Consider the following 22,888-nt stretch of genomic DNA (forward strand, 5'->3'; position numbering starts at 1 on the left):
GACCAAGTTGACAGCTCTGTGCAGTATATCACATTATTGCCTCGAAGTCTTGTCCCCTGGTAATAGAAATATCTCATTTCTGAGGTTCTTCTCGCACTTTCTGAACGACATCGCGGTCAACATCAGAGCTCAAACGAGGTTGGGCATCATCAAACTAGCCCTCTCAGTCATTATCTCTCAAAGACTTGCTTTCCAGCAATATACACACTTCATTTCTGACATATTGCCACAGCTAGCAAAGACTAATTGAAGCAAGCCTCTTGCCTATAAAACTGGTCCTTGCAGTGTTCCAGTCTCCCCTCCTGACAGCATCACATATCTCATCTTGAGGCCATTCTAAGTGGAATTTCCGCTGCCAGTGATACGGAAACACCAGACTCATCCAGTCAATTCTCAGACAGCAGTGTGAACTCAAAATGGGGAAGACGTTCCAAAGGATTCATGCCTCTATAGTCGGCAAGTTCCAAGACGGCATCGGCGAAAAGATCCCACAGTGGATTCGGGCAAATGGAGGGCAGTTCTCGAGAGACGTGAACCCGCGAGTCACCCATCTCATTGCAACAAAGGAGGCATTCAAGAGCCATGCAGTTCCAGGTATATTTACACTTGAATCATTCAAAGAGCTTAAGCTAATCAACAACATACAGTGGAAACTGCTAAGAATATCGGTACCGTCAAAATCGTCTCATATGATTGGCTTGAAGACTCGTTGCTATCAGACACACGCCGGCCAAAGCCTGAGGGGACATATCTTCTGAAGAATCTGATGAAGCCCGAGAATAAGGAACTCCAGAAGAACAAGGTCACACCGAAGTCTAAGTCCCCAAAGGTGGTGAAGGAGATCAAAGCAAAGATTCCGAAACGTCGGATAGGTATTGGTTTTCCGAAGCTCCATTTATTGCAGACGGTACTGATATGTCATCTACAGCCGATCCTTTCATCGACCCAAAGGGCAAAAGAAAGCGTAAGCACGATTCTCAGATGGCATATACAGGTCTAATATTTACCCATCACAGCCGTGCGTCAGGTTTACCAGGACAGAAAGACAAGTGTGGTTTACAGCATCACCTTATTCCGCCCATCAAAACCACCAGTCAATAGCAGGGAAAAATACCAATTGACTGTAAGTAATACTGAGATGTTTTGTGAATACTTTCAAGAAAAAGGTATTGAGATTACCTAGCTTTTTGAATCTACTGCCGAACCACACACCTACTCGACCTACGCCAAATTCAGTCGTGTTGGCATATCCAATGTCGAACTTCTTGCGGGGCCAAGGGGTAAGCTTGAGATTGCCGTGGACAAATTCAAGCAGTTCTTCAAGGAACAGACTGGCAAGGAATGGGACGGGAGGGCAAATGGAAAGATGCCACCCCCAAAGACAGACATGGAGGGAAACACGTTGCCTGTTCACGAGGGTTGGTTCTATCTCGAGGAAAAGACGACTATCCTTAGTGCATTTCTCAGGGAACCCCAGAGCACAGCCTGTCAAGGATCAAGCGACATCGCATGCGACGGTATCAAGGAGGATAGTATCGAGGAGAAGATGGCAAATCATCAAGTCAAGGATGGTGGTGAAGACGGATGTGAAGTTGATGATGATGATGAGGCGAAGAAGGAAATCGATGGGTAGGTACTTAAGGATGATGGCAATCCCTCCAGGTGGTTAACACCTGCGCTCATGAGTGAATTCCCCGATGCACATGGACAGGTCACGCCGAGAGCAGCTTTTATGCCGAATGCGATTTCGATGATTTTAGAACAGCACATAATACACATGCACTCTATTCTCGTGCTTTCAGAAAAGCTTCCCATGATAAATTATGAAACCAATCAGACTACATATGGATGGTGTCACGCTTAGACAAGTGCCGTCTCCTTTTATGAAACGTGAGATGGGGCTGTTCAAAATGAGTGAGATTCCAAGATTATATAGAAAGTTCTATAGTACTTGTGAGATTACTGTGCTGGGTGAACTGATGGCAGATATTCTCAAAGTACCGGTACAACTTAAATGAATATGAAATATGGCCAACGGATTCATCAGAAACAAATCCTTTCCCAACTTGTCGCATCCTTGGTCACTGTTTCCCATTGAGTAGGAGGACAGCGATGAGGCCTAATTCGCGAATCTCATCAAACTTGATAAGGCCTTCCATGTTGGCATGCTGGAGTTGATCAATTTAGATCTACGGGCAATATATAAGCTGCTAGCTGTCCGCCAAAGATGAAATTATATCGTCAGTAAGGCAAACAAACACGGGCTTTGTCCTACAACATCAAGGTGATAGAAGTAAAAGTGGGGGATGCGGGTCACGCTGCATATTTAGCCCTAGAAAGTCAATGGTCACTCCAGCTCCAAGGAGGGACCAGTATGCTAGATTGTTATACACATAGCCTCGTAAAGTACAGAGCGGCAACCACGGTCTCAAAAAGCTGCTGTACATGTCTTGAATATTTTGATTAGACATTCTCCACTGCCATTTAAATCATAACTAACTTACAAAAGAACCCATTCTAAGTGCCCTCTAACGCCATATACGCCAGTCGACCAACAAGGATGGGATGGAATTTTGCCTGAACCATCCACACCACAGCCTGATGCGAGTTCGTAAAGAATCATAGGTATTCCTTCTTTTTGCTGGTCCTCGTGTATTGGGTAAGGGCCCATTCGATGTCGCCGCTCGAGCCCTTCTCCAGAGTACCTCCGCGGATCTCGAAAAGGCGCATTGTCATGCGAGGTCCAACTTCAGCCAGTTCTACATCCCGGTACCCAGTCTTGACGAAAACATGGTGCCGCACTTCGATATTGTCGTCCTCGTTCACAAAGGTCACAACACGGTTGCCAACCTTTCCGGTCTCGCGCGGAGGGAAGAGGTGCTTCAGAATCTGAACAACGCGGGCACCCAGCTTCGTCTTGAATCCCTCAAAAACCAAGTGCGGGTAGCTTTCTGACACGGTACCACGGGCGGCATTCGGAATATCCTGACGAAGGACAACGTTGTGAAGGGAAAAGCTGGCAGTCGGGCCGTGGGGAAGATGTGAAATCGTGAGTGCAGTCGGGGTACCACGGTGTTCGTGGAGGAGAATCATGTCGGTCAGAGCCGCGGAGGTTGCGCTGGAGACGAGATCTCCAAGAACGAGAGTTCCACGATTGAGGCGAATGGAGGTAGGAAGGAGAAGGCGAATTTCTTTCGCAAATGCGCCGAGACGAGCGGAGGGTGAGCGAGATGTGGTAACCAGAGGACGGGGGTCGATAATGCCGGAGGTTAAAACATATTCATCATCGATGTCCATCTCAGCGTCTTCATTTCCCTTCGATTCGTCATATTTGAAGTCTTCCCGAAGCGATTTATCATTTGCAATTGTAGGATCTAGAGGCTTTCCAGAAGCCAATGAGGCCTTGAGTTGGGATCTTTTTTCTGCAATCGAGGCATCACGGAGTAGCAAAGCTCTCCGATAGAGATAATCCCGACGCTCGCGAGTTTGGCGGCGCTACTGATTGTAAGTCATAATGTCAAATATGTCAAATCTATCCTTCACTTACCAGCATATTGAAGATTGAAGTAAAAGTGGCTTAAGCAAAGAAGAGCGGGCAACTTTTTTTTTCTCTTAACTCCGGGGCTGCGTTTATGGTTGGTACGGGACGCCGTAGTGGGATCCCACCGATAAAGAATCTGGGCTGTTGGAGAACACTTTTTGCTCATCCTTCAAGACAAACTCATCGACTCTCTTTTGTCGGTCCTCTGACACAGAGAGCTGGACTGGTTGTATGTGCTCACCTGTCCTTCTCAATAATCTATCGCTAATCGTACATCTTGATATAGATCTCCATTCATTTGCCCCTCAGGCACACCCTGGAGATTTTAAACCTTGAACACCCCCATAGGACGACCGGATTGTCCTCTACGCTCCTTAAATCGCTAACGACTGCGAAGTTCATTTCTGATTTCAACTGCTTTTTGCTTCGCTTTTTGCTTTGAATCTTGATCAGCTCCAGTCATCCCTATCAGCGTTCCAAATCGGTATCCATAATGAGCTACCAACCGGAGGACCCCTCGGCGGGAGTTGACGTTAATGAGATTGCACTTGGGCGCGCACGTCCACGCCGACATGATGACGAAGATGAAGGCTCTGAAACCTTTGAAGATGACGACATGGAAAGCACAGTCGGTGTACCCGCAAATGGGAATCAGAAGTCCCAAGGAAATGGAGAGGAGGAAATAGAGCTCCCTGCCCATGCATGCGCGTCAGTGTTTATATTCCCTTAGTGGATCGCATTTACTGATTATATTATAGATACTGCGGCATCCACAACGCGAGCAGCGTCGTCAAATGTCTTGCTTGCAATAAGTGGTTCTGCAGTGCACGTGGCAATACTTCTTCGTCCCATATCGTCAATCACCTTGTCCGAGCTCGTCATAAGGAAGTCCAACTCCACCCGGGCTCTTCTTTAGGGGATACTATTCTGGAATGCTACAACTGTGGCACCAAAAATGTATTTTTGCTTGGCTTCATCCCCGCAAAATCCGATACTGTTGTTGTCCTGCTTTGTCGGCAGCCATGTGCCTCTATGCCATCCTCCAAGGACATGAATTGGGACACTTCACGATGGCAGCCTCTTATTGAGGATCGTTCTTTCCTCCCCTGGCTCGTAGGAGCACCTACTGACCAAGAACAACTCCGAGCTCGTCACCTCAGTCCTCAATTGATTGCGAAACTGGAGGAAATGTGGAAAGACAACTCTCAGGCGACTCTGGAAGACCTAGAGAAGGCCACCGCAGTGGATGATGAGCCTGCGCCTGTCCTACTTCGCTACGACGATGCTTTCCAATACCAAAATATCTTCGGCCCACTTGTTAAGATCGAGGCTGATTACGACCGCAAGTTGAAGGAATCTCAATCCCAAGATGGATTGATCGTGCGCTGGGATCTTGGTCTCAACAACAAGCATCTAGCAAGCTTTGTGCTACCTAAGCTTGAGCTAGGAGATGTCAAATTGGCAGTGGGTGACGAGATGCGCATCAAGTACAATGGTGAATTGCGTCCTAAGTGGGAGGGTGTCGGGTATGTCATCAAGATTCCGAACAATCAATCTGATGAGGTCACTATCGAACTTCGCGCCAAGGGCGACCACAAGTCAGTTCCCACCGAATGCACGCACAATTTTATGGCCGACTATGTCTGGAAGTCGACTTCCTTCGACCGCATGCAATGTGCTATGAAGACCTTTGCCGTAGATGAGCAGAGTGTCTCAGGATACATTTTCCATCGTCTCCTTGGCCATGAGGTTGCTGCAGCTCCTATGAAGACCCAGATTCCAAAGAAATTTAGTGTTCCAGGTCTACCAGATCTGAATGGCAGTCAAATTAACGCAGTTAAAAGTGTCCTCCAACGACCTCTCAGTTTGATCCAAGGTCCTCCCGGAACCGGTAAGACTGTTACATCGGCCACTATTATCTATCATCTCGCCAAGATCAACGGAGGTCAAGTTCTTGTCTGCGCTCCATCCAACGTCGCCGTTGATCAGCTCTGCGAACGTATTCACCGGACGGGTCTCAAGACCGTGCGAGTTACTGCTAAATCTCGCGAAGATGTGGAATCTGCCGTTGGTTTCCTTTCGCTGCACGAGCAGGTTCGCATGAACGATAGCAACATTGAGCTGGTAAAACTCAACCAGCTCAAGGCAGAACTTGGGGAATTGTCCAGCCAAGACGAAAAGCGCCTGAAGCAACTTACTCGCTCTGCTGAGCGTGAAATTCTCACTAACGCAGATGTGATCTGCTGTACTTGTGTTGGTGCAGGTGATCCTCGTCTTTCAAAGGGCAAGTTCCGCACTGTCCTGATTGACGAATCAACCCAATCTGCTGAGCCAGAGTGTATGATTCCTCTAGTTCTGGGCTGCAAACAAGTGGTCTTGGTAGGTGATCACCAGCAACTTGGCCCTGTGATCATGAACAAGAAGGCCGCCAAGGCCGGTCTGAACCAGTCTTTATTCGAGCGTCTCGTGATTTTGGGCTGCTCTCCTATCCGATTGAATGTCCAGTATCGTATGCACCCGTGCCTTTCCGAATTCCCATCCAATATGTTCTATGAAGGCTCGCTGCAGAACGGTATCACCATTGCAGATCGTGTCCGCCGTGACGTTGACTTCCCTTGGCCCATCATTGATGATCCGATGATGTTTTGGTCAAACCTGGGCAACGAAGAAATCTCCGCGTCTGGCACCTCGTATCTTAACCGTACTGAAGCGACCAACGTCGAGAAGATTGTCACGCGCTTCTTCAAGGCAGGTGTTCAGCCTAGGGATATTGGTATCATCACTCCATACGAGGGTCAGCGGAGCTACATCGTCAGCTCTATGCAGGCAAACGGCACCTTCAAGAAAGAACATTACAAGGAGATCGAGGTTGCGTCGGTCGATGCATTCCAAGGCAGAGAGAAGGATTACATTATCCTTTCTTGTGTTCGTTCCAATGATCACCAAGGTATTGGTTTCCTGAGCGATCCCCGTCGTCTCAACGTGGCCCTTACTCGTGCTCGATTTGGCCTGGTCATCCTCGGAAACCCCAAGGTCTTGTCTAAGCACCCATTGTGGAATTGCCTTTTGCAGCACTTCAAGGAACGCCACTGTCTTGTGGAGGGGCCGCTTTCCAACCTTCAGGAGTCCTTGATTCAATTCAGCCGGCCCAAGCAAGCATACAGAGGCCCGCAGCGGTTCCAGATGTCTTTCAGTCAGACAAATAATGGCCCAAATAATGCAGTGAATGGTCGCAACGGCGGTCACCGAAACGAGTATCATGACTCCGGGTCTGTGGTGGGCTATATCCCTGACGATGTGTCTTCTGTTCATGGCTCGGCACTTGGTGGTGTTGGCCTTCCATCTGGCTACCCCCCTATGTTCCAGAATTTTGGCGAGTCCTGGCCTGCGATCTCTGGCGGTCGTCGAGCGAACGGTGGCCGACCCAAGGGAGCCCCCAGTGTGGCTGGCGAGTCAGTAGCTGCCACTGAGTCCGATGTCACCTCCAGCGTCACTGACGGACGGAGCGTTGATCAAGGCGGTGTCAGTCTCACTGGCCTGAGCATTAATGAAATGGGCAAGCAGCCTAGTCTCAGCCAATCTGACCGGTTGAAGCGCTATGTCGAGTCTGGAGGACGCGAGCCTTACAGGGCTGGAGTTCCGGACAACGGCAGCATCTTCGGGGGCAGCTCCGCTAGCATTCGAGTGACTCGCGGCGTGCCGGGCCAAAACACGCACGACGACGATGATGCCCGTAGCGTCTCTACTGCTTTCGCTAGCCAAGTTGGTGGCAACTATGACTGAGTGACTTTTGTGTCCAACATTTCCCAGGGCAACCTTTAACAGGTTCGCCCGTCTTACCACTCGGCGAAGCAATGTCCGTGCATACTACCAGGGTTCTTTCCAGCAGAGTTTGCTCGCCCGTTTCTTTTATGCCGACCAGGACTTTGGATCGGCAACCCCAAGACTGTTCGGATGCTTATCCCCGGGTCCTTTTGACCTGCTACCAGAGCACCGTTCTGTCCGTCGAAGGATTGTTCCCTGGGTCTGAACCCTCACCATTGTCACCGTGGAATTTTTACAAGGCGTGACTTTCAGGGATGAAGCCACAGACAATGATCCTCAAGTATCTTCCGGTTGAAGGAATTACTGAAAACTCACCCGTCGATTGTCGATGCCCAGCTCAGATAACCCCGGTAGCAATTACCGGGCAATTCTGTGGATTTACCCCTACCCCTTGGCCATGTGTCATACTTGCTATCTTTATATCCTAGATAGTCAGGTATTAGCTTAAACAAACAATGCCAATTATGATTCCACCCTTCTTTCCGTATCGTAAGTAAGAAATAGACAAAAAACCAGTAAGAAGCCAGCTTATCTTCCGAGTTATCTAACGCTTCCGCCTATAAATGGATTATCTCAATCAGCCAGGGTATTCAACATAAACAAAAAAACCAGTTGATTAAACTGATTTGTTCCATAAAGATGAGCACACTACATAGGTACATGGATTAGTGACAAGATTTCCCATATTTTCGAAGACGCAGATAGTTATACGGCAACGGCGCCAAATACCCAGCACCGATCGATAACATTGCCGCCAGCCAGAAATTTGGATCTCCAAGAGCAACTACCCCACCGGTCAGATGATAGTCAACTGCATTCTCAGCTAGTTCCATGGCCAACATTGAAACCATACTCATGCCCATAGCAGTACGAGCAGCCATCGGCCAGGAAAGCTGGTCAGCCCCCCGGCGGAGCAGAATTGTCTCGAGGATAACTGAAGTCGTGATACCGCATGCCACTAGATGATTATTCTTAGCACGCAAGACCCAATACAATTAGATTCGTTCAAGGAGGCAACCCACTCGACATGGCCATTGTGCTGCTCATACCCATCTCAGGGTAGTAGGTCTGTAGGATCCATAGCGAGGAGAAATCACCGGCTGTACATCCCACCAAACAGCGGAGAGTATTGATTCCTGCTCGTTTCCAGGTGGATCTGCAGGTCCAAAATGGAAGACTGAGCGTCGGAAGGGGTTGCAAGGGCGGAGTTTTGGCACATTTTGGGGCTTGAGATAACTTTTTCTCGCGCTCGATGCTCTTTGAGCACTGCTTTTTCTCTGTATGGCAGGCTTGTGCACGAGTAGCGCCACTGAAGGCGCGTCTGGATGCCCAGCAAAGGTCTCGGCCCCGATGGAGTAAAAATGAATGGCGCATATTATTCGTGCCCTAGCGTGTTAGGATATTATTACAATTGGCACGAATGAACGTATGCAACTTTGGATATAAAAATTCGAAGGGCGCCAGGTTGTGAGGTTGGTGGAGCAGAGCATGGTTCCCGAGCCTGTAGCACAAATGCCGCAATAAAATAATGCCAGATGCAATTCACGTGCCAAACCACATATCGAAGAATGTGTCGATTATTTATATTGCTTGATAATTTCATGGCATCTTAGGATCTAGAATAACTGGCCGAAGAGAAAATGTAAGTAAAATATTCAGAATGAGCGCCGGATATACCTTCGAACTACCCGGTGGGGCTACGGAAGCACTAGGGACATCTCACCTTGACACCGCGATGAACTCATTGAACATTTGACGTAAATGTGGGTATCTGTGATTAATTACACCTGTGCCTGTTGGTCCACGTCGAACGGTGGCTACTTTAGCGATTTGGGCATCATCTTTCGGAAGATCTGGAGGCTATGTTGTAGTATAGTCCATTGCTTGGTCGAACAACATGCTCAAATGGGCAGCAATTTACTCAGAAATAGGCCAACGTGCATTTAGGCTTAGGTAGTATCAAATGCTGTTCTATTAATATGATAGAGGTGGGAGTTAGCTAGCCTTTATAATTCATCTCCTTGGTAGTTCTCCATGTTGTATGAAACAAATGACATACTATTCAAAAGTCCCTATACTGCTCTGTAGCATAGTCTTGGAGTAGAATAATTGCATCTCGCCATTCATTTTCTCTATAAAGATGGTATAAAAAGCTATATTCCCCGTGTGGCAAGTTTCCTAGTATTATCGATTCGTAGGGTCTTTTGTAGGCTCCGAGATTCCCAATATATTGGCCTTAAAGCATATCCATGTGAAATACGTTATTTCTAGGGTACATACTTTGGAATCCTGTAGAACGTTCGACATCCTTCTTAAGCGAGCTTGCATCGCCTGGTTGAAGTCGTCAAAGCCTACTAGGTAGAACCTTATCGTATTCCTTTTAATAGTAACAATCAACTGCATGGACGTGCAGTTCATTCAATTCTCAAGTTTGTCAAGCATAAAAAGTTTATTGTAGCCTAACATCGGGCATGGCGAACGTACATTGCAAAAAGGCACTGCCCTGGTGCTGCCCGATCCAATGCTTAGATAAGCAATTTATGTTTGATATGCACGTGATTTAGAATTGGACCAATCACTACTTATCACGTGAATTCACCGCCACTAAATTTGTCAGAATCTGTGGCAATATCAAATACTGTTCCACCTGAGCAGAGGACAGTGGACGGCTGCCTGACAGGCAATCTTGCTTTGATACCTAAATTGGGCCCGCCGACGGCAACAGGATTGGCCGTACTCCGTACATAGTACACAGTCATACCCACGGTATCCCTCTAGGGTATGAGTCACTTGCTTCCTTGCCCCCTCATCTCGATATCCGACCACCAAGCATTAATAGACGGCTTTCCACATCTTAACCCACATATATATAAACTCTAGCCAGTTATGAATTCATATGACAATCTAGTTGCCCAGAAACTCCACTAGGAAACGAAAGAAGCAAAAATTTGCTGATATAATAAGGCTTACTGCGCCACAGGGGTGGCGCATATGCACCTGACGCAAGCGGTATAAATAGGCTGCGGATGCCTTGCTACCTGAAAATTTTGGCAACTCCTCCATCTTCTCCCGAAGCCTTACCCATCAACATCTACTAGGCTATCACGGCCAATTTATTTGAATTTTTTCATAAACGACTCTATTCTTGTTGTTTCCATCGACCCCATTACTCTGTGTTTCTAAATTTACCGTTGTTGTGCATTGACGACGCGTCTTTCCGGTATCTACTTCATTCTATCACCATCCCCTCAGTAGTGTGGGGTATCAACTTCAAAATATGGGCGACGGGTCTGACTATCCTAGCCCACGAAGTGAAGGAATTGACGGTGTCCTCGCTGCGTCAATCCTCGCCTCTAAACCTGAATCCTCACCCCCAATTGCCAGAATGAACGACCCTCAGCAGCCTATGACCTACGGCCTCGAGGGCGCGCGCCCGCGCCTTTCTGTTCGACGCGCCCGCGATCCTCCTAAGAACTCTGAAGGTCAAATTTTTTGCGATCATGTTGAGTGTCAATCTGCGCCTCCTACTTTCCGGCGTCCATGCGAATGGAAGTAAGTAAAATGTCATATTGTTGTGTTCTGAACGCGCCCAGTACTAACAGAACTGTAGCAAACACATGGACAAACATGATCGTCCCTACAAGTGTTACGAACCTAACTGTGACAAAATCCAAGGTTTCACCTACTCTGGTGGTCTCCTACGTCACCAGCGCGAAGTTCACAAGAAAAACACCGACACCAAGAAGGCCCTGATGTGCCCATACACTGATTGCAACCGCAGCACTGGTAATGGATTCACGCGCCAAGAAAATTTGCGCGAACATCTTCGCCGCCGCCACATGCACAATGACGAGGCCCCTGCCATGGTCGATATGTCTTGGGACCGCCCCCCTGAACTTGAAGGTGTCGAGGGAGCCACGGGTGCCTCACCTCTCCCTATTGCTGGAATGAAGCGGCGCCACGATTCTCCCAGCGGAGATCTCCGGGATCTGCCTGTGACCGGAATCGATTTGCACAACGAAGTTAAGAGACTTCGCCGGGAAATCGAAGAGAAGGATCGTCGCCTTGAAGAGCTGGAGCGAATCGTCACCACTATTCAGCAGGCTATCCCTCAGCAGTCTCCTCCCGTTCCCGAACTCCAGGATCTTTCACAGCCCGCTCCCCAGTCTGCTGCGGCCCCTCCCGTTTAGGGGTTGCTTTTCTCGGATTGAAACGTCTACGGATTTGACCTATGCATCTTGTGGGCGTTTATCGAGGCAGTAAATGCGCTTCAAAAAATTTGCGACATTTCTTTCTTTTCGTTTTGTTTTGTGGTTTCTTTCTACTTTGCTTTCCCTCTTGTTTTGTGTAGCATTTGGGTTCGGTCTCCATGGATCTCCTCTGAGCACAAGTTGCTTTCTTTGCTTTCTGCAAAGATTCGAGAATTCAGGGAGACCTTCCTTCTTTACGGCGTTTTAGCTTGATGATTTCGTATGGGCCAGGCGGTGTTGTCTCCAGAGGCGGTTTACAGCGTTATTTCGCCTCATATACCCGGATGTTTGGTTCGATGTATCCTTTGCGTTACTCGCTTCTACCAACCAACTCCACGTTTAGTTCGCTTTGTTCCTGATTGACAAATTGTACGAATAATATCTTCTTGATATGGTCATATGTTTCAAATTATCCTATCTATACTCCGTAATCTCAAGAGGCCATCTGCTAACACTGAAACACGATGGATCTTCGTGGCATTGAATTCGGGATGCACAGCCGAAGTATAAGGCAGCCAATGATGTTCATGGACGTGAACAAGTATTTATTCCTGAGGCACCCAGGCTTCCACGCTATAGCGATGGTTCTCAGGCAGACATTTCAGCCACACCACTTTCAACTCGTGTCCCATCGCCTCGTAGACCCACGAAGCTTTCGCGAGACCTTCGTGAGCACGGCCGTCTCTGAGACCGTGCGGCCCCGCTGGCGGCATCCACATCTAGAATGTCGGAGTCGGGAGATAAGACCGCCGTTGACGGGCTCCCAACGGAGCCCGCTGCTTCCCACGGCGGCCTATAGGCTATGAGGCGTGATATTACGCTCGGGCAACGGATAGTTATGACTCCTTGGCTTACAGCACTAGTCTGTGACTCATTATTACGTGGATCGCGCGTTCGGCTCTCGACTCGACGCGAGCGAGATCATATGACGGACGGCATTGGTACGTTGGTTTCGTGTTGATCAGGTAAAACTCTCCTCCTGTCTTCATGTGGCTTTGAATGAGAGTTTGGAATCCCGTGAGATCTCATAGATGTGGGCAGTGCTCTAGGCAGAAGTTGGTTCTCTAGATTATTGGTAGTGAGAAAGACAAAACATATAGCACGCCATGTGTCCATGTATCCTTGTAGCTTGTTTCTTCTATTGGTTGCCTGTCATAAAACAGCTCTCTGGGTAAACGGAGATGAAATGCCAGGTTGGCAATAATGACCGACGAAAAATATTCTCTGGTGCAACGCATATATATCTTTACTTACTATCTTCTTGATGCCCGTCCCTGACTATGAAACGTGCACGGTTCGATATACTTAGTGACTTGTAATACAATAGCTGTGCATGGGCAGCCAAATCAACCCGCACATATGTATATCACATGTCATCTTGGAAGGAATGAGTGTTTCTTTCGTACTAGCGACTAAAGTGTCCTATATTTAGGAAAATAGCTGACACAGTCAGTCTTCTTAGCTTTCCAGATCGGCAAGGCTTACTAAGAGTCAAAATAAGGGGGTGTCTTAACCCCTAAATTGTCAGGTTTGGTGTTTCAATCTAGTATTGCCATGCTGCGCCGGGCCAGACCAAGCCGGGATGTTGGTAGGACGATAACTCTTTCTGTCAAGCCTGCTTTGGTATAAAGATTCCAAGTTGAGGTATTGATCACATCGCGTTTGTAGTTTTATATACTCTAGTTTTATATACTGTCAGCGTGTGGCTTTTGCCGGGAGAAAATGCAGGGTCTCAACAACCCTGCGTCGATATACAGGGCCAACGTCGTGTATGATACGGACTCTATATCATCACTGTAGCAGATTTATTGAGAGGGGTACAGTCAGTATATTATCATCAACATATTGTGTACAATCGATTGTATTTAGGACGTCTACGTGCTCGGCGCTCTGATTCCGCACTACCAACGATTTCCACAGTGATCATTATTCAACAAGTCTTGACGGAGACACGCTCCTGGAACAAAACAAGGGTGAGTATACATCTAGCCATCATATATATTTCTCCAAGTTCATGCGAAGAATTCTCCAACAATCAAGTCGAATACAGACCCGGGGGAGAGGGGGTTTATAGACCTTGATAGTGGAGTCGCCGATAACGATAAGGAAAAAAGTGCAAAATTCCACCCCACGTTGGATGAAAGACAGTCATATTCTTTACAAAGGACTGGACGAAACGAGTGTCTTCTCGAATATAATAATGCCTCACGCCCCACGTCAGGGAAACCGCAGGAGGTCTCCAGGCCCAAAAGCGAAAGCCCAAAAGCAAAAACAAGCGCCACCAGCAAACAAACAGCACGCCAATCGCAAAGCCGAAGTCGAAAAAGCCAAAGCCGAAGCCGAACAACACGAGGAAGAAGAGTCCTCTGGACTTAATCTTGTTAGCACAATTCCTCTTACCCTCCAGCAACTGCTCTTGGACGTATTCAAAACAGCCCTCCTGGGCAACCCAGTTGCAGAATCGGATCCTGCAAACCAGGATACCAACCCCACTGAATCGCAATCAGACGAAAATAAAGATGAACCATTAGATATTAAATCCCTCATCCAGACAATTAAGGGGCTTCTATATCAGCGCGATTTCGACTCTGCCTTCACCGAGGCAGGCGAGGATCTACTGCGCGCATATGCCCTGCGCTGGAGTGCGTCCCGGTCATTGGGATATGCAGGCCTGTTGAAAGGAGTTTTGACTTGGATGAAAGAGGAGGAGGAAAACACGCGAGGCCGTGCTAGAAGCAAGAATCCCTGCACCCGTGTTGTGTCCATTGGTGGCGGAGCCGGTGCAGAGATCGCTGCTCTTGCAGCTGCGTGGAGAGATATGGGGTCCCAAACCCAGTCACTAGAGGAAGGCGTTGCCAGCGTGTCTCTTGAAAACAAAGACACGGAATTTCAAGACGAGAAGAAGACAAAAGAAGGAGATCAAGGTGTCAGCGCACCTAGTCTCTCTGTCATGGCTGTCGATATCGGAAACTGGGCAGACGTTGTTGACAGGCTTTCACGAACCATCACTTCGTCCGATGTGCCATTTTCGCAGACAACAAAATATCGACCCCCCTTGCTCTCAGAGAAAGTGGCTAGTGAAACATTCTCTGTGTCATTCCGCCGCGAAGATGTCCTGACTCTTCCCGAGGAGGGCCTGAAAGAAATTCTCCTCGGTCCTTCATCGCCCTCTCCTTTCACTTCCATCCTCGTTCCTATCATGTTCACTTTGAATGAGCTCTTCTCTACCTCCATGCCAAAGACTACCGGTTTCTTGCTCAAAATGACGGAAATCCTTCCTGCTGGTGCGGTGTTTTTAGTTGTTGATAGTCCTGGCAGCTATTCGACTTTGAAGTTAGGGAAAGGACCGGACGGTGAACCACAGGAGAGGAACTATCCGATGAAGTTCTTGCTTGACCACACGCTGCTGTCTGTGGCGAAGGGCAAGTGGGAGTGCGTATACACTCAGGACTCGAGGTGGTGGAGACGGGACGCAGTGCGTCTGCGGTATGAAGTTGGCGAAGGAGCAGGCTTGGAAGACATGCGCTTCCAAATGCACGTGTATCGACGTTTGTAGATCTGATGTGTTCTATATCACGATATAAAATACCATGTAACCATTTAATGAGCAATACGATTGAGTCTTCAAATGTTCTTTCTAAAAGAGAAGTGGTGTGGAGTGAGGTATGGTATTGCTACAGATAGGAAGGTGGTTTAGTTCAGACCACTCCAAATTCACGCCACGAGGCAAGACTGGCCCCAAGTCGCGGCAAAAATTGCGATTAATTGGTACATTCAATGAGTTGTGAAAACGGGGCCCATAAATCCCCGAGACAGCCTTATAACCTCCTAACTCCGCAGACCGAGCAAGAGGCTAGTGCTCTTGTTTCCATCCTTTCCTTCTCCACCGGGCAGGTAAGTAACGTTGGGGTTCGAGGACAGAGTCTGGGCGATCTCCCTGCTGGCCTCGATACGACGGATCTCAATCAGTCCGCTGCCAGCCTTAGCGACGGCCTTGCTGATAATTTCAGCACTCAGGGCTTCACCCTCAGCGCGAATGACGTTGGCCTGGCGCTCCTGCTCGGCACGCTCGACGATGAATCGGGCCCGCTCGGCATCCTGCTGGGCGATCTGCTTCTGCTCGACGGCCCGTGTGAACTCCTTTCCGAAAGTCATGTGTGTAATGGAGACGTCCTCGAGGGCGATGTTGAATTGTCCAGCACGCTTCATCAAGTCAGTGCGGATACGGTTGGAGACAGCTTCACGCTGTGTGATCAGCTCGGCGGCGTCGAACTGGGCCACGATGGCCTTGAGGACTTCGTTTCCGATGGACGGGAGGACACGCTCATCGTAATCGGTACCGTATGACTGGATAACTCTGGGTCAGTCTTTCCCTGAGGTATCTGTTTAGAGATCATATGAGATACACACCTGGTAGATCTGCGGCAGCTTCGGCACCTCCGGGCGGTGCAACACACGCAGCGTCAAGCTAACCATCTGCAAATCCTTACTTCCTGTCGTGGTAGAGATGTTGCGAGGCTTGGTGCGGACATCGTAAACAATTGCGCGTTGCAACCACGGGATCAAGAAATGTGTTCCTTCGTTGACAACCTTCTCTTGCACACCAGACACTCGATCGAAGATGACAGCTCGTGTGCCGCCCTTGACATCGTAAAGGGAATTTTGAACTAGCATACCACCGATAGCCACGGGGACAGCCAGTCGATAAACATTTTGGAGGACTTGAGCCATGGTTGGAGGTGGAAGTCGAGTTGATGAAGACGGATGATGGAGATGATGTCTGCTTTTCCCGACGCTCACTCTGAGTGTTCCCGATTGGGTTTAGTGCCCATCTTTCCAAACCTCCAACTTCGCCCGACCTTCGTCTTTTCCTCACTCATTTCGCTACCTACATACCTTTTCCACCCACTCCTCTCTTTTTACTCGGAATCATTCAAAATGGGTCACTCCGTAGATCCCAAGAACGGCCAGTAAGTCGTTTTGCCCATGCTCCTGGCGTCGTGGATTGAGTACCGGCCTCCCGGATGCGTTGGCCGCCCGGCTACACAATTCAAAACCCTAAAGATGCCAATTGGGTCGGGCTTTAACAGCCTCTGCGTCTTCTGCGTCTCTCATTCAGTCAACTGACAATTTTTACTTCATATAGCTACATCGGCAACTGGGGAGAGTTCGGTACGTTCGACAATAACCCTTGAACCTCTACGGACCGGATGCATACGCAGGAGGCCCACCCCTTATGCGATATGAAAGATCGGGTCGATCTAGACATATCCAGAGGAATAAAGGAGATTGCAATTCGAGCGGATCGCTAATATCCATGTTACAGGTTGCCCGACCCCCCAGCGCATCGCCACCTACTCGCTGTCCCCTAACCGTCAGCGTCCCATGGCCGGTGCCGCCCACGCTGCTATCTTCAACGTCTTCCGTCGTTTCCGCCACCAGGTTCTCTACGTTGCTCCCCCTTCATTATCGCATACGTCGCCATGAACTGGGCCATTGAGCGGTAAGAATGCCCATAGGAGCCGCTTCGACTGTGCGCTAATTTGATGCTTTAGCAACGAGTTCCTGAACTCCAAGCCCGGCCGTCTTCTCGAGGGTGGCAATGAAGAGTAAATTATTTCATTATGTTTCGTGGAGTGAGGTTGGATTGGTATAACAGAGCATGAACACCCAAGACTCTGCACTTTGGGGGAGCTGTATGCTTGTACAGTAACTAGAAAGCAATCGACCGTTTGATTTTCCTTTTACCTACCATATTTTTGCGCTTGAAAGGGCTCTATTTTCTTATATTCAAAGGCAAGCCTGAGTAAGCGTCTTTCTAGGGCTCTCTATTGGTCCCTGAGGTGCCCATACCCAATTATGGGTATGGGGCATGTGTACCGGGTCGAATTGCAGTCAATTAAGGGTTACTAGAGGTAACCCATACCTATTATCTACATTAGAATGGGTTTCATCCTGTTTCTGAGGATATTGGGTGTTGGTGGCAGCACAGCAGCGGTTCCCCACTTAAGCCGAGAAGAAACAAAAAATTCGCCCAAAACAGCAAAACTTCCGCCGTGCCCTTTTTCTTCGAATGCTTCGTCTCCCCAGACTCTCTTCTGCTTTCTACTCATCATCTAAATTTCTCCGTTGTTTCTCTTCTTTCTCTATCAAAATGAGCGAGCTCACCCACCCCACCATTCAGGGTACGTGTGAAGCCCCTCCATTACCCCGCCTTCTAGTCAATTTGCTGCAAGAACATGCTGATGCCCATCTACAGATGGCTGGTTCTCTGAGAAGTCCGGCATGTGGCCTGGCCAGGCCATGAGCCTCAAGGTTAACCAAATCATCCACCACGAGAAGTCTAAGTACCAGGATGTCCTCGTCTTCGAGAGCAGCGACTACGGTACCGTTCTCGTCCTGGACAACGTTATCCAGTGCACTGAGCGCGATGAGTTCTCCTACCAGGAGATGATCACCCACCTCGCCATGAACTCCCACCCTAATCCCGAGAAGGTCCTGGTCATTGGTGGAGGTGACGGCGGTGTCCTCCGTGAGGTCGTCAAGCACGCCTCTGTCAAGGAGGCCACCCTGTGCGACATCGACGAGGCTGTCATCCGTGTCTCCAAGAAGTACCTGCCCGGCATGGCCATTGGCTTCCAGCACCCCAATGCCCACACCCACGTTGGTGACGGCTTCGAGTTCCTCAAGAACCGCCAGAACGAGTTTGATGTTATCATCACTGACAGCTCCGACCCAGAGGGTCCCGCTGAGAGCCTCTTCCAGAAGCCCTACTTTGAGCTGCTGAAGTCTGCTCTTCGCGATGGAGGTGTCATCACTACCCAAGGTTGTTCGTCACTTTCTTATTTTCTTGCCCAATTCCTTCCTTGATTGCTCATTCCCTTCATCTAATTATCACACCAAAAAAATTGACCACATGCTAATTTCTTTCGCACCACCCCGCAACCAACCCGCTTTACGGGCTCGGTTTTGCGGAGCTGTGCTTTATATCTAACAGCCGAGAACCAATGGCTCCACCTTGACATGATCGCCGAACTTAAGAAGTCCTGCAAGGAGGTCTTCCCCGTCGCCGAGTACGCCTACACCACCATTCCCACCTACCCCTCCGGCCAGATTGGCTTCATGGTCTGCTCCAAGGACGCCACCCGCAACGTGCGCGAGCCCCTGCGCACCTGGACCGCTGAGGAGGAGCTGAAGCTCTGCCGCTACTACAACCAGGACATCCACCGCGCCAGTTTTGTTCTGCCCAACTTCGCCCGCCAGAAGCTCGGTAACTAAATCTCGCGATTTTTGAAAAAGCTTTTATGGTCTTTATATCCTCATGACGATATTGAAATGAAATGATGGATTTTCGTATATTCTATTCTCTGTCTGTCTCCGTGTAGTCCTGCTTTATGCTGCCTAAGTGTTTTCTTATAGATTTCATTGTGCAAGACCCGATTCTAAGGACCCCAGAATTTGGAGTGTGTTGGTGGCAAAACCCCGGGGTAGGGTTGCGGCCCGATTCATTAGGTCACCCATGCTAACTAATGGCTTGTTAAACAAATCTCTTGCAACAAGCACCAGACGGCGGTTAATGAATCCGAGTCTTCAATGTCTGGTTCCTCCGGGCCTTTGAACATTGAACAGTACGACGGCAATGATATACGGCGATGATCCAAAGTACTTCTTGTGAGACATGTCTTCATTGGACGTCAAGATTGATAACCTTGGAATCTCCGCGGAAACGAGAGCCGATTGCATTAAAGGTGAGGTTGATAGGGCTGACACACCTATACGGCAGGTTTACATCATGGCTTCTGTTGATTTTTCCTATAAATATTCAGCAGCAAGTCGCCTCCGTACTGGAAAAGCAGATTTAGTTCAATTATTTTGCTCTCAATTGCCCTCTGATCTATCACAATGAAGATCTATGAGCATTGCGTTCCATTGACTCTTTCTCTCTTCCTGGCGACCCCGATCTTCGGGCAGAGATTTATCAATGCCACGAATGGCATAAATCCCACGAATGGCACGCAGAATGGACGCCTGTGTACGTCCGATGACATTGCCAGAAGGGACGTGAGGGGCTGTACATGCCCTTCGACTTTCCCAGCATCACCCAATGACCTGGTATGCATTACACCATCGGGACAATGCCCTATCACCTGCAACCCTCCACCCCCGCCGTCACCCGTGATACCGCGAGCACAGCTCTCTCAATGTGACGCGGGCTGTGTCGACGCCAATTCCGAGTGCAACGGCTGCTTCATCTGGTTCTCCAGTCTGTGCCATTGCCTTCAAGACTTCCAATCCGGAAACCAGACGACTTGCATCGCCAGCCCTCCAATTCCCGTTGGCCCGCCTCGGACCAACCAGTCAGCTTCGTGGGTGGTCCTCAGCAGTGGAGACTTGATCACCACGACGGACTTGATCCCCGGCATTCTGCAATTGAGCTCCGCTGCTGACGTGGACGGGGGCTTCCGCCTTGGTCAGGATACGCTCAACAGCAGAGGTATCAGGGACACAGGAACACTTGCCATCAACAGTGTCGCCACTCGTTCCGAGGAGCAGATTCATATCCAAGTCTGTGATCATCCTGGAAGTTCTGTGCGTCGTATTCTCAATAACCTGCCTCGGGAGAATTACAACACAACATCGCCGGTCGACTTGTCCGCCCTATCTCAGCCGAGTGCTGCTATGTCTTGCCGGGTGTCGCCTAACGCGGGTCAAGACATCAACTTGGGCGGTGATATTGTTGATTGGCTAAACCAGTATGCTGGTAACACGACATGTGCTCAATATAATGTCGGTGCTGGCGTTGTGACTGATAGCAATGATTACTCTTGGTCTTGTATTACCACGGGTGATAGGGCTGCTGAGAATCTGTTCTGCAGTGATTAAAATTTGGATATCGAAGGCTATTATTGAGTCTTGGTATTACTTTACAAAATTTGGAGCAGTAGATAGATGGATAAATTTCAAAGGAGCGAATCTAAATTGAGATTATTAGCAGGACTTCACAGACTAGAAGCGTAAGTTAGACAGCACCTACGTCAGAGTCCTTATGAGGCTCAATGCCGATTTGTAGCCTTATTCATGAGGCCTTTGACACCAATTACCTACTGGAAGGAACCTTACAAGTTTCGTCATCCTTACTATGCGAGCGGGGAGACGTTAGTATTTCCCGACAAACATCCTCGGTTAACTATCCTTAGGATATCAAATTGATCTAGAGAAACTATGCCAGGACATGGAAAAATACTCCGACTAGATGGAAATAGAAACCACTTTCTTAAACTTCCACCCCACGATCTAGATCTTCCCGTCAATGGGTCAAATAACGAGTCAGGCATACATATTCCGAGCACCTCACTTCTAACAGAAAGGAGATTTTCGATGAATGCTGCCCTCTCGGTTGCACTACCTAATAATGGAAGGTTGGTCTCCGCCGATATATATTGCCAAAATCGTTGAGATTGTTACATCATGGACTCTTCTTCGGATCCATTCATCCATTGCAACAAAGTCACGCCAATGTACTGCTGGCTATGAACATCAGTCTATCTCCGCAAACATATACACAGACTCTGCTGTATATTTATGAGGTCTCCACCTTTTCGTAATTCGAAGAGAGATATGGTGTATTAAAATACTCTCGAATCTGCACAGATAAGTTGTCTCTAAGCCCTTTGAATAGATCTATAGTACTTGAATATAATACAAAGAGCAGATTCTATGTATTCAAACTGAAACTGTATAACAGGAGCGATCATCTTATCATCTAATTGTCAAATCTTCAGTTGCCTGTCCGACGCAGTACCGATCGGTTCAGATGCTTAGGAGACACGGAGCTGATCCCCGACAGGTGGAGGGTCAGATTGAAATCTCCTAGGAGACTCTTCAGCACATGGCGTACTCCCTGCTCGCCTTGAATGGCCAGCCCATAAATGTATGGACGACCAATCAGGACCATCTTTGCACCAAGCGCCAATGCCTTTATAATATCGGCACCAGATCGAACACCCGAGTCATAGATGATTTCCAAATCATTGCCCACGGCATCTACAATCTCCGGCAAAACATCCAAAGACGCAATGCCTCCATCCTGTTGGCGTCCGCCGTGGTTCGAGACAACAATTCCCTGCATGCCATACTCGACAGCCTTCTTCGCGTCCGCCACCGTCTGGATTCCCTTCAGAACAATTGGACCGTCCCAGTGTTCCTGGAGGAATTTGAGATCTTCCCAGCCGTGACTGAGACCGGGGAATACGGTGTGTGCCCATTCTGCGGCTGCTGTTTGGACGTCCTCTTCAATGGGTTTCCCGTGCTTCTCTTGGAACTTGCGGCGGTATACAGGGTCCGAGAATCCGAGTGCCACACCAATGTCGTCTGCACGAATGAAAGGGTTGTATGCATTGTTCAGATCGCTGGGGCGCCATCCAAGAATGTACGTATCCAAGGTGACGACCAACACCTTATAACCGGATGCCTTCGCCCGTGACAACAGGCTCACGGTGATATCGTTGTTCTCACTAAGAGGCCAGTAGAGTTGATACCAACGAGATCCGTTTCCATTGGCCTTGGCGACGTCCTCGATGCTCGTAGCAGATGCGGTGCTGAGGATGTAGGTGACATTTTCCTTCTCGGCAGCCTTCGCCGACGCAATCTCTCCGTCCGGGTGGAAAATTCGCTGCACGCCCACTGGTGCCATGGCGATAGGATAATCGAAAGTCTCTCCGAAAAGTGTCGTTTTGAGGTCTGGGAAGCCGCTCTTGACTAGACGTGAGGGCACGATTCCCCATTTCTTGAAGGCTTTCTTGTTGTTGTCGTCTGTCTCACGAGTTCCAGCCGAGCCCCAAACATATCCGAAGGAATCTGCCGAGAGACGATCTTTGGCCAGGGTTTCCCAATCGCCGCAGTTGAAGGTTATCGGCGGCTTCTGGCCCGAGAGACCGGCTTCGTACACCTGGTTTTCGTATGTAAATGGGGCCAAAGGTTGAGCAATGGACTTGCTCTCCAATCTGCTGTCCTGCTGAGGTGACATGATTGACGATGTAAATAACAGAAAAGTTGAGAAGAGTTGGTGTAAATAGACCGTGGATTGTAGATGAATATGGCGGAAATCGGGGAATAGAAGCTGCTTTTATACTTGCGGAACTGCAAAGCTTGAGATAATAATGGAGCTCTTCGAAATTGATTATAATTGGTGGGTTCGTAGTGTAGCTACAAGCAGGTTCGGACTTTATTGTCATGTATGTTCGGCCGAGATTCATCGCGACGTCATCTCGTT

At 48.7% G+C, this 22,888-nt stretch overlaps 11 protein-coding genes across 11 annotated transcripts; 7 read left to right on the forward strand and 4 right to left on the reverse strand.

The window, feature by feature from the left end:
• Positions 1–416: 416 nt before the first annotated feature.
• Positions 417–1,633, forward strand: N7518_006884 (BRCT domain protein; the record flags this gene model as incomplete). Its single annotated transcript, XM_057187811.1, has 5 exons — positions 417–594; positions 648–872; positions 929–964; positions 1,017–1,123; positions 1,184–1,633. The coding sequence occupies 5 exons, from the start codon at positions 417–419 to the stop codon at positions 1,631–1,633; spliced, it is 996 nt and encodes a 331-aa protein (XP_057039514.1).
• A 986-nt stretch (positions 1,634–2,619) lies between these two features.
• On the reverse strand, positions 2,620–3,553 carry N7518_006885 (snoRNA-binding rRNA-processing protein IMP4; the record flags this gene model as incomplete). The annotated part of the gene is made up of 2 exons (XM_057187812.1): positions 2,620–3,495; positions 3,548–3,553. 2 exons carry the CDS (start codon positions 3,551–3,553, stop codon positions 2,620–2,622), a joined length of 882 nt encoding a protein of 293 aa, XP_057039515.1.
• A 481-nt stretch (positions 3,554–4,034) lies between these two features.
• Positions 4,035–7,324, forward strand: N7518_006886 (putative regulator of nonsense transcripts; the record flags this gene model as incomplete). Its single annotated transcript, XM_057187813.1, has 2 exons — positions 4,035–4,249; positions 4,300–7,324. 2 exons carry the CDS (start codon positions 4,035–4,037, stop codon positions 7,322–7,324), a joined length of 3,240 nt encoding a protein of 1,079 aa, XP_057039516.1.
• Positions 7,325–8,031: 707 nt separating this feature from the next.
• N7518_006887 (DUF4396 domain-containing protein) lies at positions 8,032–8,401 on the reverse strand (the record flags this gene model as incomplete). Its single annotated transcript, XM_057187814.1, has 2 exons — positions 8,032–8,324; positions 8,389–8,401. The coding sequence occupies 2 exons, from the start codon at positions 8,399–8,401 to the stop codon at positions 8,032–8,034; spliced, it is 306 nt and encodes a 101-aa protein (XP_057039517.1).
• Positions 8,402–10,643: 2,242 nt separating this feature from the next.
• On the forward strand, positions 10,644–11,556 carry N7518_006888 (putative C2H2 transcription factor; the record flags this gene model as incomplete). The annotated part of the gene is made up of 2 exons (XM_057187815.1): positions 10,644–10,918; positions 10,977–11,556. The coding sequence occupies 2 exons, from the start codon at positions 10,644–10,646 to the stop codon at positions 11,554–11,556; spliced, it is 855 nt and encodes a 284-aa protein (XP_057039518.1).
• Positions 11,557–13,816: 2,260 nt separating this feature from the next.
• Positions 13,817–15,172, forward strand: N7518_006889 (25S rRNA (uracil2843-N3)-methyltransferase; the record flags this gene model as incomplete). Its single annotated transcript, XM_057187816.1, has 1 exon — positions 13,817–15,172. The coding sequence occupies one exon, from the start codon at positions 13,817–13,819 to the stop codon at positions 15,170–15,172; it is 1,356 nt and encodes a 451-aa protein (XP_057039519.1).
• Positions 15,173–15,444: 272 nt separating this feature from the next.
• phb1 (prohibitin subunit PHB1) lies at positions 15,445–16,370 on the reverse strand (the record flags this gene model as incomplete). The annotated part of the gene is made up of 2 exons (XM_057187817.1): positions 16,027–16,370; positions 15,445–15,963 (listed from the first exon to the last, which is right to left on the reverse strand). The coding sequence occupies exons 1-2, from the start codon at positions 16,345–16,347 to the stop codon at positions 15,445–15,447; spliced, it is 840 nt and encodes a 279-aa protein (XP_057039520.1). The 5' UTR covers positions 16,348–16,370.
• Positions 16,371–16,554: 184 nt separating this feature from the next.
• Positions 16,555–17,229, forward strand: N7518_006891 (ubiquinol--cytochrome-c reductase subunit 8; the record flags this gene model as incomplete). The annotated part of the gene is made up of 4 exons (XM_057187818.1): positions 16,555–16,586; positions 16,763–16,788; positions 16,943–17,093; positions 17,172–17,229. The coding sequence occupies 4 exons, from the start codon at positions 16,555–16,557 to the stop codon at positions 17,227–17,229; spliced, it is 267 nt and encodes an 88-aa protein (XP_057039521.1).
• A 541-nt stretch (positions 17,230–17,770) lies between these two features.
• N7518_006892 (spermidine synthase) lies at positions 17,771–18,894 on the forward strand (the record flags this gene model as incomplete). The annotated part of the gene is made up of 3 exons (XM_057187819.1): positions 17,771–17,801; positions 17,876–18,442; positions 18,614–18,894. The coding sequence occupies 3 exons, from the start codon at positions 17,771–17,773 to the stop codon at positions 18,892–18,894; spliced, it is 879 nt and encodes a 292-aa protein (XP_057039522.1).
• A 624-nt stretch (positions 18,895–19,518) lies between these two features.
• On the forward strand, positions 19,519–20,499 carry N7518_006893 (uncharacterized protein; the record flags this gene model as incomplete). Its single annotated transcript, XM_057187820.1, has 1 exon — positions 19,519–20,499. The coding sequence occupies one exon, from the start codon at positions 19,519–19,521 to the stop codon at positions 20,497–20,499; it is 981 nt and encodes a 326-aa protein (XP_057039523.1).
• Positions 20,500–21,394: 895 nt separating this feature from the next.
• N7518_006894 (lactate 2-monooxygenase) lies at positions 21,395–22,642 on the reverse strand (the record flags this gene model as incomplete). Its single annotated transcript, XM_057187821.1, has 1 exon — positions 21,395–22,642. One exon carries the CDS (start codon positions 22,640–22,642, stop codon positions 21,395–21,397), a length of 1,248 nt encoding a protein of 415 aa, XP_057039524.1.
• Positions 22,643–22,888: the final 246 nt, after the last annotated feature.

The sequence above is a fragment of the Penicillium psychrosexuale genome (assembly GCF_028828465.1).
Source record: "Penicillium psychrosexuale strain IBT 29551 chromosome Unknown utg000004l, whole genome shotgun sequence".
NCBI classification, from domain to species: domain Eukaryota; kingdom Fungi; phylum Ascomycota; class Eurotiomycetes; order Eurotiales; family Aspergillaceae; genus Penicillium; species Penicillium psychrosexuale.